We start from the raw sequence: 17,528 nt of genomic DNA on the forward strand, positions 1-17,528 counted from the left end.
TAAAGAATTATTTTATAGTGCAGAAAGATAAGTGGTATGTGTATCAGGCAGACACCCTGTGGTAGCAAAGACCAGCTAATATAATATTATATAAGCTGTGTCAGTTAAACTTTAAAATACAGAAACAATTGATCAGCTTCAATATTAACCACTTTGGTGGTATGCCTGGAAAATTTCCGGGCATACCTCGATACAGTATGTAGGTACGCGCCAGTGGTGACTCCAGTACTGGCACGCACCTACATACTGTACACACCCTTGCCGCTCACCTGTCCCCTCAGGGCATTCCCCGCCACCGCCTGCAAAAGGTAGTGGCTGCAGCCAGAGCTGGCCTTAACCAATTTGATGCCCTAGGCAAAGTTTGGCTGGTGTCCCCTAGCACCGCCACCGGTTGCACCTCTGAATAAGCACAACGGCAAAAAATGGTACACCCCAGCTAAAAGTAGACGTCTCAATCCATGTACATTTAATTACATGGATATACACTAGGGAAGGACAGTAGTGGCATGAGCAGGTGGCTGGAAATATACGCTGCTGTCGGTGCTTTTGCATTTGACTATAAATCAGGCCCTAAGATACATTATGCCACTTTGAAGTGTCCCAGGTACATATTATACCCCAGCACCAGTAGGCTGCAGGGGAGAGTAGTTTAGGCAACAGGTTACGGGGGTTTGGGGTATTTCACTAGGAAGGGTTAGGCTGCGAGAACGGAGGGTTAGAGGGGAAACAGTGGGAGGGTAACTACCATTACCTGACAAATGTCGAAATGCTCTGCATTGGCATACTGACATTGGCATGACACTTAAATAAAAAAAAGTATATTAAAGATATTATTTATATATATATATATATAAAATATATATATATATATATATATATATTTATCATTTCTGTCTTCATACCTAATAGAAGCCAGCAGAGGAGGGGGGGGATCAGTCACTCCAGCAGTCCATCATGCTTGCAGGTGCAGTCAGTGGTGGATGCCGGACCTCTCCCAAACATAACCAGCCCCGGTCTTTTTGAGCCGGTCCTGGTTGTAAAAATACAGAAAAAAAATGACTGAGGCCCCCCCTGTATTTCATCAACCAGCACCGGGCTCTTATACCGGTCCTGGTTCTAAAGATGTGAGGTAAAATTTAGGGGTCCCCCATCATTTTAAAACCAGCACCAGGCTCCACTAGCCAAGAAGGTAATGCCACTTTTATGTTGTCCCCTATGGTCACTTTTATGTTGGCCCCTATGGCCATAGCAATACCCTGCCATCGCTGAGTTCCCTGGGAGTGATGACCCCTAATATAAAGTGGTCACCTCCAGGGCAACCTAGGACCAGGGCTGAAGCCTAGGGCTATCCCGGCACCCTTGGTCATCAGAATTGAACTAACAAGACAAGTGACAGTGATTTTGCCATATCAGAATCTGGCGAAGCGGCTAACCAACAGCTGCCTCTGTTTCGGGCCACACCACAAGAGGCCGTCCACCCGCAGGGGCCAACAAAACAAGCAAATTAAGGCACAATCCACCACGCACTCTGATTTTTAATCTATCTGACCATGGCAGTATTGAATAGGGGACTTATGTGCCCACAATTTTTTTTGACCAATTCAACTGGAGGTGTGATCAACACAGATTTATGAGATACTTTGCCTGAAAAAGTTCTACCAACATCGTCCTATGCAAGGATCGAAGTGTGACCGAGTGTGTTAGAATGTTTTTTTATCTACTACCTCTGGTTTTAACCTGTTTCCAGCAACCCATCAATCAAGACCTTTGGCCGTCTATTGGATAACTCTGTTAATAAATTTGTAGCCGCACCTAGTAGGGCATCCAAAAATTTGTCTCTGGCCGAACCTAATGCCCTGAAACAATTGGGTGGCTATGAGGACATTAATATTAGGCCTGCAGATAAGGGCAGAACCCTAGCAATTCAAAATACCAGTGATTACTGGACAGAGATCTACTGTATCACCAACTAGATGAGGTTGCTGTCTACTGTATATTACCTGAAAACCCTATGGTCAAATATTTTAGAAGGAACTTTTGGACATACTATCAGCTGCTGTGTCTGGCGATATACCTGCTAAAATCAGTGACCGCATTTACACTGCATCTCCTGTGGTACATGTGTTATACAAACTCCCTAAAATATATAAGGATGCTAAGAAGTCCCCCCAGGCATCCTATCATTGCTGCCAGAAATTCTCTGTATCAGCCCGTGACACAACTTCTTTGTTATTTGCTTCATGCTCTTTTATCCCATAAAAAAGCCTCTCTCAAAGATATGGCCTTGCTTCCTGAAGTTATTGCTAGATGTAGTACACCCTGGGACTTTGATGTGTTGTGTCGATGTGACTAGTCTGTATACATCTATACCCCACATGGGTGGACTTAGTGCTATGCATTATTTTCTTGTTCAACATTTAGATAGTGCTACATTTCATCATTAATTATTCCTCAAATTATTGAGTTTAACCTTGGAGCGTAATTTCTTTTTGTTTGATCACCATTATTTTCAGCTTCGGGGGTGCACAATGGGGTCAGCAGTTGCACCCTAGTATGCCAACATTTACATGTTTCAACAGGAGGAACAGATGTTCCTCGATCGCCAGGCACCTGCTCTTGTACACCAGTTACATATATTTTTTTCATTCTGTGGACGGGTGGACAGGAGCTGTTTGATACCCTCATGGTAGAGGTTAACTCTAGAGAATCGGCCATCCGTTGATGTCAGCTACCCACCCCTGGTGCCCACGTCACCGGGTGATTTTCATGGGAAAGCCCATGAAATGCTGGGTGTTCCCATGGGCGCGTCCCCCGGCCCGCAGCTCAACATCCTCACCGCCCACTCTATAGGGAATAGCAATTATTTTCAAAATTATTCTAGTGAAGCTGTGCTGCTCCCAGAAGTAGCTGGAATACTGGGGTAGAAGATGCAATCAATTTAGAGAGAGCACTAGAGAGAGGTAGATCAGTAATACATTTATTCAATACATATCACAAATAAAAATAATACTATTAAATAAAATAAAACAATACTGTCACTTTAATTTCTCTGATAGCATGATTTTTTTTTTAATTAAAAGGTAAAGGGCGGTATTTAATGCCTTCGGCGAGGGGGTTTGTATGGCGAGGATGTGTTTTCCTCACTGAAAACAAGCCATTCTCGTCGTCAAACCTTCATGTCATCCCCTTTTCCAGCAATGTTTGCAGCATATTAGCGAGTACGCTGCATTTTGTGGCGAGCCCTGCCCTTTTAATGGCCACACTCGCCTTTTCACTTCGCCTCAGGGATCAGGCAAGGTGGAAACAGCGAATGAACGAGAGAGAGTTGAATACTTCTCGCCATCGATAGCTTGCCATCAGCGCATTGAATATACCTCAATGTCTCTAGCGGTATACTCTACCTACTTAAATAATGCCCAGTAAATTAGATATAGCTGTAGTCCATCTGGCTCTTCATAGAGTTGGGATGGGTCTAAAATTACCAAGGATCTCTTTGCTGTTACCCCAAAACCATCTTTTCTGATGTGGATGGTGGATTTGCCAATTGCTTATGAGGAGCTTTCTATGAAGGTGAACCATAGGTGTGGGTAGAAATGTCACTAGGTGTTAGGAGATAACCAGCGTGTGGAGTGATAATTGGTGCAGGTATTACCAAACGAGATAGGGCAACACTCACCACTCACTGTAAAGGTGTAGTCCTGCTGTAGCAGCCGTGATATCTGCCAGGTAGACTCCAGTAACAGTTGTAGGGGCAGTACGGATGGTGTAATGGTTAGCATTACTGCCTTACAGCCCTGAGGTCATGGGTTTGATTCCCACCATGGCCCTAACTGTGTGGAGTTTGCATATTCTTCCTGTGCTTGCATGTGTTTACTCCAGGCACTCCAGTTTCCTCCCACATTCCAAAAATATACTGGTAGGTTATTTGGCTCCTAGCAAAAGTTAACCCTAGAATGAATGAATATGCGTGTACATGTGGTAGGGAAAATGGTACTTGTGTATTATCACTTTGCCCACTAAGCAAATAGCTTAGTGTTCTATTCTGCGTAGGAAAATCGCATCGCGTAGCGTCTATAGTGCTGTGCGATGCGATGCGATATCCATGTTAACTGCGCAGGAGTGCTTATACAATGAAATATCGCATAGGATCGCATGCCACCAAATGCGATGCGATGCGATATTTCATTGGGAAAGCACCCATGCCATGAGATGTGATGGGTGCTTACTATGACATGTGATGCAAGCACCTCTGGCATTGTTTTGTGTCACCCCCAGTATCCACGAGATCCCAAAGCGTGGCGAGTGCAGCGAGTCCCGCGAGGGGCGGCGGAACGCGTCCTCCGACCCTTTCATACCCCCACTATCCCCCACTACGCATGGAGTTGATTTTATATAGTGTGGCGAGCCAGAAGCGTGGCGAGCCCTGCGAGGGGACGCGGAATACATGTAAAGTAATCCTCGTCCCCTCGCGGGGCTCGCTGCGCTCGCCACACCCCAAGTGTACAGGGATTAAATCTTCTATTTACATTGAGAGCCAGACTTTCATCATCTGCAAAGCTACTCTGTCAGTCACTTTATTGGTTACCTGTATTGTACTGTATTCAATACAAAATCCTTTTACTTACACACAAAGCCATAAACCAAACTACACCAACATACATATATTCTCTTATCTCAAAATATCTTTACTTGCTGCTAAATTGTGGATATGGGCAATGTTTGGGCAGATATGCCCCCACAGTGCCACATATATGCCGTCTCTCCTTCCCCTCGCTCACTGGGCTGTCAGCCAATCAGAGGAGCTTGCAGGCCAGCAGCCAATCAGGAGCCAGCCCGCAAGGCATGAATGGCTGACAGCTTCAGGTACACAGTGAAGGGGAAGGAGAGACGCGCGATGCGCGCCCCTCCCCAGCACCACCACCCAGGGCCACAGTGAGTTGTGCTGCTTCTGGCACTGTGGGGGCATATCTGGCGCATTGTGGGGGCATTTCTGGCGCACTGTGGGGGCATATCTGGCACTGTGGGGGCCATATGTTTGGCACTGTGGGGGCCATATGTTTGGCACTGTGGGGGCATATATGTGGCACTGTGGGGCATATCTGGCACTGTGGGGGCATATCTGGCACTGTGGGGGCATATGTTTGGCACTGTGGGGGCATATGTTTGGCACTGTGGGGGCATATATGTGGCACTGTGGGGGCATATATCTGGCACTGGGGGGGCATATCTGGCACTGTGGGGGCATATATGTGGCACTGTGGGGGCATATCTGGCACTGTGGGGGCATATATGTGGCACTGTGGGGGCATATCTGTAGCACTGTGGGGGAATATGTGTGGCACTGTGGGGGAATATGTGTGGCACTGTGGGGGCATATAGGTATGGCACTGTGGGGGCATATCTGGCACTGTGGGGGCATATTAGTAAACGGCATCAGTTGTACGGCAGCGGTGCGTGGGGCATAATGTGTAATAGGCATTACGGTGTGGGGAGTATTGTGTAATTGCCATCACAGTGTGGGGTCTAATGGGCATCATTGTGTGGGACATAATGTGTAATTGTCATCACGATGTGCAACATAATGTGTAATTGTCATCATGGTGTGCGGCGTAATATGTAATTGTCATCACAGTGTGCGGCGTAATGTGTCTGTCATCACAGTGTGCGGCGTAATGTGTAATTGTCATCATGGATAAATAGTGTATAATGATTTAAGTAGTCTGTCATTGTTTGGCCTTGATCTGTGAGGCGTACTAGGTCACTGTGTGGGCCTTTATATTTTTATGTCACTATGTGGCCTTCAGCCCGCCAACTTAAGTGCGGGAGGACAATGACAATTCCTGCGGTAACCAATGTCTGGACAGGTTGCGAAAGTAAGATGTAAGGTAATTTTTTTCCTGCTAGACCACGCCCTTATATTAAGCCACACCCCTTTTTAAAATAACCCACACCCCCTATTGCACTGCTCGCCAATTTCTTTGGGGCAGGAGGAGGGGGGGGGGGGCGCATCTTTATTTCTTTGCCTTGGGAGCTAAATTGTCTAGAAACGGCCCTGATTTCAGGTTACCTAGCAGGTGCACAGGTGCACTCATTATTCAGACAAAATTAAATTGTGATTCTGGGTGGAGAAATGGAAAATGTGCACTGTTGAGGAATATATAGTTAATTATCTGCTTTGATAGGTATCAGTGTGGTTTCAGTATGTATTACAGCAGGTATATTTCTAAAAATTAGCAAACACTGGAAGTTTATAGCACACGCGCACTGCTTGTAGATTAGCTTCTTATATCAAATGATCAATCGCTTCTGTCACCTAACCCTAATAAATTAGTCCTCTCAATTTAAACAAATATGTTATATGAGGATGGGCAGCCGGTGATAGGTTACACAGGGCCGGTGCAAGGCACCAGAGCGCCCCAGGCAAGTCGGGGTGGGGGCGCCCCGGTGTCTGCCACCCGGGTACCTGTCCTGCGGCCCTGTAAAGCTGGCGGCGGCAGCAGGGGGTCCCTGCAGTCAATAAGAAATAACGAGCGCTATCCGCCAGGCTATGCGGAAGCGCTTCTGTTTTGGAAACACTGGCCGCACGGCGCACGCTGTTTGGCTGAATCTCAGCCAATCAGCGTGCGGCCAGTGTTTCCAAAACAGAAGCGCTTCCGCATAGCCCGGCGGATAGCGCTCGTTATTTCTTATTGACTGCAGGGACCCCCCGCTGCCGCCGCCGCCAGCTTTTATGCACATATACGCCGCAGGACAGGTACCCGGGCGGCTAAATACCGCCCTCCAGTGGCCGGCGCCCTAGGCAAATGCCTAGATTTGCCTAGTGGTGGCGCCGGCCCTGAGGTTACAGCATAGGGCAGTACGGATGGTGTAATGGTTAGCATTACTGTCTCACAGTGCTGAGGTCATGGGTTTGATTCCCACCATGGCCCTAACTGTGCAGAGTTTGTATATTCTCCCCGTGCTTGCACGGGTTTCCTCCAGGTACTCCGGTTTCCTCCCACAATCCAAAAATATACTGGTAGGTTAATTGGCTCCCAACAAAATTAACCCTAGAATGTCTGTGTGTGCGTGTACATGTGGTTGGGAATATAGATTGTAAGCTCCACTGGGGCAGGGACTGATGTGAATGTTCAACTATACTATGTAAAGCACTGCGTAATATGTATGTGCTATATAAGAAACTGTTAATAAATAAATATATCATATATGACATTAAATGAACATAGCACACACATCAACACCGATGTGTTTCACATTGCAGTTTTACCAAGGTGTCAGGAGCGATTGATGAGTTGATATAAGAATCTACAGATGGAGTAGATCTAATCAGAGCGCCTCCCGGTGTGCCGACTGCCATCTGCTGAATGGGGTGCACGCACTTTGAGATGCTTGTGTGCCCCATTCTCGGCAATGGACGTGCAAGCATGTAAGACCCTGGGTATCCCCAAGTGAACGCAGATGACAACACATACTGTTTATTTGTGAAATATTCTTTCCATACATTGTATCAAAAATTGGAGACTGATAGGGACATGGTTCCCACGCTAATGAAATATATGTAAGATACAGTATCCAGGCTCATCACTTGACACACCATACTTATTAGTAGAGACAGGATTATATGCATTTGCGTATTTGCATATGCATTTGCATATTTTGCCCATTCTCACTGGTTATTGCATATTTTACCTAAAATCTAGTAATAGTGCATATTTTGGCCCCACCTCCTTTCCATCCATGAGTCACAGCACTGCTTTGCCCTGCTGCTGCTGCTGGCCAGGTAGTGGTAGAGTGTGCAGGCTGGGGCAATATGTGCATAGTGTGGGGAACCTTGGATGTACGCTATGCCTGACACTGCTCTAGGTTGCCAATCCATGTTGATAAAAGTCAGTCGGGCGGATGACATTACGAAGCTCCTGAACCGTTGCCTGCCCCTGGCCTGGGACTTTACACCAAGAATATGTGCTGGTACCAAGGGAGGTAAAGGGAGAAAAAGAAAAACCCTTTTTGGGGCACTCTTCAATCACAGACCCATAGTGTATGGGTTGATACTGAATATAAGAACAATTTTTAATAGATATGCATTAAAAAGATATATGGAATCCAAGCAGCTTAGATGGTTAACTTAAAAGGCTATTTGCAAAAATATGTGAAGTAATGTTTGGAGATGATGTTCCCTCAGTGTACCCAAATAGTGATCCTCATTTATGTTTTTGTACCAATGTATAGGTAATTTTGGTTTATGTAAAATCATAGGTCACTTGGTACCATGGGGGAACCTTTTACTCTCCACGCAGGGAAGGTAAATATGGATGGCAGTAATATACAAGAAATCAGAAAATAGTATACATAGGTCGCAGTGTATAAGTTGATGTCTGTACTGTCATATTACCAGTCAGGAGTGTTTATGTAATGATAGCGCTATTAAGGAATTGTGCAGTAGGAACAATTGGGAAGCTATGTCCTGTCCTACAATGCGTGATGTCAGAAATGTCAGTGGCACCCCATAGTCAGGATAGCTGGTGCCATCAGACTGAAAACACAGTGCGGATTTGGTATGGATGATACAGAAAGCCGCTGGACAAGTCCAGCGGTTACCTCAGCGGCGTGTGTAGAGCGCCCTGGTAAGTAGTATGAATCCAGCCGTCTGTGTGTGGATGCGCTATAGCTCCTGCGTCTTCCTCGCCTGCTGGAAGCCGGTCGCGTCGGTGCACCACGTGCAATGCTATTTTCGCATTGGAAGGTGATTTTTTGTGTCAGAAAGCAAATCACCCTATTCAACGTGCACTTTTCACCGTCTGGGAACAGTGAATGATGGACAATTCGCTGTCTGATAGTCTCTGCAATTCGCTGTGGTTTTTCAATGGGTTTTTCAATGTGATTCGCCGTGAGTGTATTCAATGAGAAGATGGCGAATTGCTTTCTAAGTGATTTTCGCCGTGTGTCACCGTGTAGCAAACGCCATCTTTTTATGGTGAACTGGAATGTGAACTTTTAAAATAAAGGTTTTTTTTTTTATTTGGTGTAAAAAAATCAGGAATTTTATTATCTGAACGGGCATGCTATTTTTATTAATATGCTTAAAGCACATGAATATATATTTAATTTTTTACACATAACAGCCAGCAGGGGGCCGGGAGCCGAGAGCCGCTCATTACATATTCATATATTCACTGCTCCCGATCATTACATATGCACGATCGGGAGCAGTGCATACCCGGTCCCCTGCTGGCCTCCTGCGGGCTAACACTTCACCTCTAACAGCCACGTTTGTGGGGCCAAATTAGGAACAGCCCAAACCAGTGCCGCCAGGTCTTATGAGGTACAAGGCTGCTTACAAGAGACTTTGGAATTCTGCAATAACCAGTTACTGAGAACCCAGATGTGGGAACAGAACCACAAATGCGACAATGAACAGATGTACCCTGGGTATGAGCCCAAAACCAAAATAGCAGGTGCAACAATGCATAGACGATGGCACAAATCACTAAACCCTATTTACCTGCACCAGGAGGGAGTAACCCTTAACAGACCAAGTCTGACTCCTGTGCAGGTAACTGCAACACTGAAGAGATGGTAATGTAACAAAATAAAAGAAGAAAACACTGCAGGCTTATCTGAAGATGGTACAAAGCAGGCTCAGGCAAAGGGACACTGCAGCAGGACATAAGACACAGAGCTGGAGCAAGGCTGGAACCAGGAACATGCTGACAGAGTAGTACAATGCTATAACCAGCGTCAAACAGTTGGTCTGGCCGGGATTTATTAAAAAAGCCTGCCCCGCTGAATGGTGACATCAGCGGCTGCAGCAGGGAGGAGGACAGAAGCTCGGGGCATTGCCTAGCAATGTCCCAAATGCTTCCTGGCAGGGAGCCGGGCTAAGATGGCCCCCGCTGACCTCCGTTCCTGAGCCTCCAGCACAGTGAGTATCACCGGAGCTTGGGGACAGAGAGGGGAGGCGGCGGTAGCCACACGGCCGCATAACACTCTCTTTCTGTCTCCCTGACACACTCTCTCTCCCCATTTCTCTTCTTGACACCCTTTCTCCCTCTATTTCTCTAACCCCCTTTCTCTCCATTATGGGGCCTACACACATAGCGATGTGTGTAGGAGATCATTCTGCTAGATTGCTCTGATTGTTTAGCACACAGCGCTGCACAGAAACAAAATAGATGACCCCAATCTAACTTCTGCTTACATTTGCCACATCTGCAGTGCAGCATGGTTTCAGGGCTGGCGCCACCACTAGGCAAATCAGCGTGCTGCCAGTGTTTTCACACTAGAAGCGCTTCCGCATAGCCCGGCGGATAGCGCTCGTGATTTCTAATGGACTGCAGGGACCCCCGCTGCCTCCGCCGCCAGATTTAAATACACAGCGCCGCAGCAGGACAGGTACACCCCCCCCCCCCGCACCGGGGCGCCCCCACCCCGACTCGCCTGGGGCGCTCCGGTGCCTTGCGCCGGCCCTGCATGGTTTTGCCCATTTTGAGCACAAATTAGTCCTGCAATCAGGACTCAATTAGGCCCATAGATTCCCCCATCTGATCTCACCTGGAACCAAACAGCCTTCCCAAGGAATGGTTTTCCAGCTGCACTCTTCATGTAACGAGCCATAATCATCCCAATACTACCAGTAGTCATCCAGGCAATCAGCATCAGGGAACCTGAGGAACAGATGATCAATTACTTTAGAATGTGGAGTCTCTATGTGTGCGTTCCAAGTAATATGTAATAAAAGCAGATTGCCGTTTTAGCATCAGGAATTCTAAACATCATTAACAGTTTAAGAATAATACAAAAAAAGAACAAGCTCTTTGGGTATTATTTTGTTGTTGTGCTTATTACTTTCAGATATTACTAAAGGATAAAGTAGATCATTACACATACTCACCGTGAGCAATTGTTAAAGAGTTTTGTTCAGTCAGTGACAAGCCTTGCTGAAAATTTGAAAGGTCAACACTACTGTTGGACATGGTTGTCTTATTGTATTCTGCCATAGTGTCTGGAAAATGAAAGAACATATCTAAATGACAGCAGTGAGTTCTAGCACCCTTTTACAAATGACTTGTTTCAATATCAGTTAAAAAAATGCAAAGTAAATGATCAGATGGGAAATCTAAATCAAATCAATATTTGGTGTAAAAACCCTTTGCCTTCAAAGTGCAACATTTCTTCTAGGTACAATTGTAGTCAGGGATTTTGTAGTATTAAAGAGGCTGATTCAGACCGGGTTGCAGTCCTCGCAAAAATACAGCCCATGGTGGCACTTGTTAAGTCACCGATCTGTTCGCACGGACTGAGGTGGCCCGGGGGCATGGGCCGGCAGAGTCAGGTGTCACTCATGGGTACGCCTAGCATTTTGTGGGCGTACCCAGGGGTGTAACTACATCTTTGTGGGCCCCATAGCTAAACTTTGAAAGGGCCCCCAGCACTTCACCAGAATGAGGGCAGTGGGGGATGGAGGTCAAAATAGCAAAGGGGGATGGATATGATGCAGTACAAGGCATATTTGGCATAAGCACAGGACAATAGGCACAGCACAGGACAAAAGGGAAAGGACAATAGAGACAAGATAGGATATAGTATTCATAAGCAAAGAACAAAAGGTACAGGCAGGACAATTGGGTTAGTCGGGAAAGTAAAGAACAATAGGCACAGAACAGGACAATAGAGACAGGAGAGGACATTAGGCATAAGCACAGGACAATAGGCACAGGGACAGATCAGCTCTTAACTCACCAATGGATCCAGGCCTCGCTGGGAATGCCACTCATACTCTCCAGCATGCAGGCAAGTGCTTTTTCTCCCAGCTGGATCTCCTGCTGATTTGCATGAGGGAAAGGGGGGAGAAGCCCCGGCAAGTGCTGTTCCCCCACTGAGTCTCTCTCCTGCTCACTTGTGCTGGGTGGACGGAGACAGTGCGCTTGGTCTCCCCCTCACACACACACTGGGGGGGTGGAGGGAGACAGGAGGCGCCGGCAAGTGCTAATCCCCTCTGGGTCTCCCCCGCTCACATACACTGAGTGGGCGGAGACAGGACAAAGGAGGTGCAGGTAGCTGCTTATCCCCTTCACACACGTTGTTGGGGGGGGGGGGAGACAGGGGGTGCCAGCAAGTGCTGCTTCCCGCTGGACTTCCCCCACTCACATTAGCCAGAGCAGGAAAAGGCAGGGGAGTGCTTGCTGTCCATTTGCCCTCCTCAGCCGCCGGGCCCCATAGCAGCTGCACCCCCTGCACCCTTGGTAGTTCCACCACTGGGCGTCCCCATAAAATCAAGGTGTTCCCATGGGATTGCAGGCAGGAGGTCACATGACGCCAGCCACCCGCCCTGTCTTTGGCCGAAAGCTCACAACTAGAAGTCAGTCTCTGCTGAATATGCATGATCTGGAGATATCATTCGATGGTCAGTGACCATCAAATGATTTTTCCGGCAGCGGGACATGTGTCTTCATGAGTTTTTTTTAATAATTTACTACCCAAGTGGGCATAGAGTGAGAAAATAATAGTGCACAGGTTCTCAAAGTTGGTCCTCTGGACCCCACACAGTGCATGTTTTGCAGGTCTCCTCAAAGAATCAAGTGAAATAATTAGCTCCACCTGTGGATCTTTTCAAATGTGTCAGTCAGTAAGGAATACCTGAGGACCGAGTTTGAGAACCACTGCAATTGTGTGCCGAGTCCACGTCAAAATAGGTCAACAAAGACACCAAAAAACATAAAAATGTATGTCGACTTTATTCGTTGACGATTTCAAAATAAAGTGTGTGTCGACCTTCTGCCAGTGTCCTAGGTATAGACCTAGTCATTGTCGACCAATAGTGGTCAACCTAGTGACTGTCGAGCAAGACTTTGTCTACCATCTATACCATAACCAGATGGAAGAGCTATTCAGAAGAAAAAAAAGTATAGTATTAAGTGACCCTTTTCCAAATACAGTTGACCGCCGTTGTCACACAAATTCATTGGGGTTGGCTAGAACAACCATTTAGTTGGTTGCTGTTATTTTCTAACCTACAGTAGGAAACTAGAATCTGATTGGGGATATATAGGATATGCCAACAGTCAGGATAGATCCACCCCGGCATCCTCATAAAGAGAATCCCCACAGGGCTCTGTAGGTAAGCTAACCCTCTACCCCTTCCCCTTTAACCTTACCCTTCCTTGCAGCAACCTAACCCTAACCATCCCTAACCCTCTCTGCTAGTGCCTAACCCCTACCCTCACTCCATGCCACCTACACCTAACCTCAGATTCTTAGTGCCTAACCCCACCCCCCCCTCCCCCACCCTGACTGCATGCTAATTTGCACAGACCTTTATCTGATGTCAGGTCAGATACTTAACAACCAGGTTACAATAATCTAATTTAATAGCCATTATCCAAAACATGTGTCCAATGATCCATCATAAGATAGGAAGATAGTAGGGAAAGGAATTTAGTTTGATGGAAAACTGTATGGTGATCACTTTAAGGGATTGAACATGGCATAGTAAGGGTTAATGCATTTATTTAAACCAAATAAAATCTCAAATTGTGTGATAACAACAACTTCTCATTTTTAATTTCTATGTCTACATCACTCACCATTTGCTGTAGCTGAGCCACTTGCAAGAAACACGTAGTAGCTGGGTTTGGCACTGGATCGTTGTTGGGAAGGTAGAATGATATCGCTTTGTGTGATGAATGAACATTTTAACACCCCATTTACGTAAGATGTTACTATAGAGCCTGCAGTGCTCTGCAAAATAAAAATAAGTTAGATGTTTGTTAAAGACCTGTTTACAGTCAATAGAAAATGACAGCGTAATACATATAAAAGGCTTAGGGGCACATTTATCATACAATATTTGCAGCTAAATCCCTGAAAAGACCAGTTTTTGGGGATTAGCTGCAAATTTTAAGTATCGCTGTAATGGATAAGGAGGGACCGCAGCAGGAATCTCCGTTCCCTGCTGCGATCCCTCCGTCACCGCCGCCAGCCGCTTCCCCCATATGTTACTATGGGGGATGCGAAGTTGCCCGATGTATCAGCATCGCATCCCTGAGCTACCACCATTCTGAGATGGCGGTATTCCATTGTAGCCTATGGGCTACAAACAGCACTGCTGCCGGGGCAGTGTGGTCAGCGAGAAATGCTATAGGTAGAGGCACATGAAGTAATATGAGGCATAATGTTAGATAGACTGCATATAACTGTTTGCAGGCTATATTACTCACAGTATTGGTAATAATAGGAACAGCTTCTCCCGTGGTATATGCTCGTTGTACTTTAATAAGTCCAGAAGACTTGATGCAAACATAAACATCAGCATTTCCCTGGAAGATACAATCTGATTAGATATAACATGCTGTCATAATTATATGACACAAATGTATTTGTCATGCAAATTTGAGAAATAGGAAACTGGGTACAGTGGCGTAGATAGACAATTTCTCCCCCCCAGCCAAAAAAAAAACTTCAGGCTCCCCCCTTCCCCAAGAAGGGGCTACGGGCACCGCTGGCTGAGCTGACAGACGACCCAGGCAGCAGTGAGTGCTAAGCTGGTCCCGCTACATGCATATCTAATAAGTGGGGACCCAGTGCAGTGCATATTTAATGAGTGGGTCCCCTCCCTGTGCATATGTAATGAGCAGGACCCACTCATTACATATGCATGGGGTGGGGACCCGCTCATTCAATATGCACTTCACTGGGTCCCCACTCATTAGATATGCACAGAGCTGGACCAGCTCAGCACTCACTGCTGCCTGGGTTGCCTGTAAGTTCAGCCATCGGCGCCCACCACAGGCCCCACTGGCACCTCTCCCCCAAGCCGCCACGGGGTCTGCCAAATATGTAGGTATTCCACTGACTGGATAAGTAGTCTCCATGTCAGCAAGCACGATGTTGACCGTCAAAAGTAAACATCATTATGATCAAATGGTTTAAATATTCAACACCTGCAAAATGTCGACATACAGTATGCAATGACAAAAAAGAAAGTGTGGCCTAGGTATAGTGTTGGTCAGGGTCAAGAGGATGTTCCATTCCAAATTGTAAATGTTGATAAAACATACCATAAAGTAATAAATAAAAAAAGAGTAAAGCATGGATTAACATGCCCAGGAATGCAAATTAAAATTAGCAGACATTCACGGCGGGATGTATCAACATACATCTCCGCCCTTCGCACGGCAGCCGCCGCGATGCTACCGCATATGTACTAACATATGCGGCCAGCATCGGGCTGCGGTAACGGAGACCCCCGCGATACCTGTGATGTTGGCTGCGGGGGTCTCCGTCACCTACCGGCGGCTGCCAGCGTCCCCCTGTGTCTCCTCCTCCCCCCTGAAGCCGGATGTCCTGCCGGCTGTGACACCAGGGGGAGGAGATGATCACAGGAGGACGGGAGGGGGTGGGCGCACGGACGGCTTACGGCGGGCGGCGAAAGAAGCCCATAGGCTTCTATAGGGTATCGCCACCCAGAGGGCAAAGCGAAAACGCTGCGGACGTTTATTGATACATAGGAAAATGCCGTATAACGGGGGTTTTACGGCATTTTCCCTTTAGTAAATCTCGCCATCAGTGAACATTGGTGCTATGTAATACAGTTTACAATATTTCTAAATGGATCTGCATTTTTAAAAAGAAATGTATTTCTTCTAGTAGTTTCTTAACAAAATGAAGTTGTGTACACTTTTTGCGATTTTGACTTAGAATTTTGACTAGATAGTCAAAATCGTATAGTAAGTTAGCCTACATTTCACAGTGTTATCCCTGTATGCAATACCGATACGTGGCCCCGTGTAGTCGGTATCGCAAGTAGAGATAGACTGTGCAGGCAAGGCATTTTTGAATGTCAACAGAATGTGTACAGTGAATTTGGTCATAGGCCAAATAGCACATAATAAAAATTGGGAAGGTAGTAGAAAGTGACTCAGTGATTATAGTGCGCACAACAATCTTAAAAGCAGCTAAACAATCAGATTAAAAGGTGCCACTCAAAAACACCTAACAACAGATAAAAAGAAACAATGGTAAAATGATTTAAAGTGCTAATAAGGTTCCCAAAACAAAGTGGTGGATACCAAATAAGTGTGACTATGGTAAAAAAAGTCACCGCATATGTTCATCCAGTTATGGAATGTTAAAATGGCTATTCCTTAATGGTATATTCCTCCTCCAATGGTCAGATATGGAATGAACAGATCCAGCTCCAGAACTGGTGGTGCTGTTCAAGGTGACAAATGAGCCTGCGGTCCCAATGGGTATAAGCAATCAAACAGAAAAGATAAGGAACACCAAACGCGTTTCGGATCCTAAGATCCTTCTTCAGTAGCGTAGCATCCAAAACGCATTTGGAATGCCTTGCCACTTCAGGTGTACACACCTTTAGTTCAACAGAACAAACTTAAATGAAAACACTTGCTTACCAGTTTTGTATCATTTGAGAAACCAATGGCCACATAACCTGATGTTGCGCCGCTCATTTCAAATACGTAACCACTGCTAGAGGGAACTGCTGACATAAACAGACAATTGCTGTCACTGGGACTGCAGTTCTCTGGACTAGTTAGGCAATACTTCTGAGAACCACATGTGGTATTAGACATCTGTTGTAGCTGTAAGTAGAACATTGCAATTAGATTTTGACTTACACAGTGCAAATCACATTTTTATGCTTGAAATGTAATTTTACATAGAACAAGCCATGACAACTCAACCATGTATTACTGTATTAATATACTTACTGTAACTATAATTTCACTCTTCACACCAGTCCAGAAGGAGGAGTAACTACTCAAAATAGTGGCTCTGAAAATAAAGAAAGTGCTTTACGGTAATTTTTTCTGTATTATTTTTATTTATGAGTTGCTACAAATTGTATTCAGCAAAATACATATTATGCAGCATTAAGTTATGTTATGTTATATGTTAATATTGTTAGACATTGTTGTTCTTTAGCAATGGTTCTCAAATGCAGACCCATGGACCCCAAACCGATAACATTTTCCAGGTAACCAAGCAGGAGCACAGGTGCATTCATAACTCACTGACACATTTTTAAAGATCCACAGGTGGAGCTAATTATTTCACTTGTGATCCTCTAAAGAGACCTGGAAAACATGTTTGGAGTCCTGAGGACCAGGTATAAGAACGTATTTTCTACTATTTCATGTGTTCTTAATCTCAGTCCAGATAGTTCACCATTTCATTTCATGAATGGCTTGTCACAGGGCAAAAGGGACTGGTCAAAATACCTGTATGTCTCTGAAAAGTGCTCTGTAATATACAATCCTGTTTTCACAGTGACATCTATGACGGCATTCTAGGAACGGAACATTGCTTAATGTTGGACTGTCAATTTTTATGGTCTGTGTCCACCTTGTTTTATTCCATTTGATATCTTGTTTTTATTAATTAGAATATTTTATGATCATTCAATCTAATTGTTTAATAAACTGATTGTTTAAATTTCCTAGCGCCTTTAGTGTGGGACTAACCATCCTTCAAGTGGCTCCTCTTGACAACCCACCCCCGACAGTGCC

The 17,528-nt window shown here is 45.6% G+C and overlaps 1 protein-coding gene across 2 annotated transcripts in view; it reads right to left on the bottom strand.

The window, feature by feature from the left end:
* LOC146027067 (ferric reductase 1-like) overlaps window positions 1-17,528 on the bottom strand; it is a 76,188-nt gene that overhangs the window by 10,742 nt on the left and 47,918 nt on the right. For both annotated transcript variants that reach the window (XM_083158068.1, XM_083158069.1), the window contains exons 5-10: window positions 16,731-16,794; window positions 16,413-16,601; window positions 14,217-14,315; window positions 13,584-13,737; window positions 10,892-11,002; window positions 10,552-10,664 (exon numbers count right to left, since the gene is read on the bottom strand). In XM_083158068.1, the coding sequence (XP_083014194.1) occupies window positions 10,552-10,664; window positions 10,892-11,002; window positions 13,584-13,737; window positions 14,217-14,315; window positions 16,413-16,601; window positions 16,731-16,794 (730 nt within the window). The remainder of the gene's footprint in view (window positions 1-10,551; window positions 10,665-10,891; window positions 11,003-13,583; window positions 13,738-14,216; window positions 14,316-16,412; window positions 16,602-16,730; window positions 16,795-17,528) is intronic.

The sequence above is a fragment of the Crinia signifera genome, chromosome 8 (assembly GCF_055691185.1).
Source record: "Crinia signifera chromosome 8, ASM5569118v1, whole genome shotgun sequence".
NCBI lineage: Eukaryota > Metazoa > Chordata > Amphibia > Anura > Myobatrachidae > Crinia > Crinia signifera.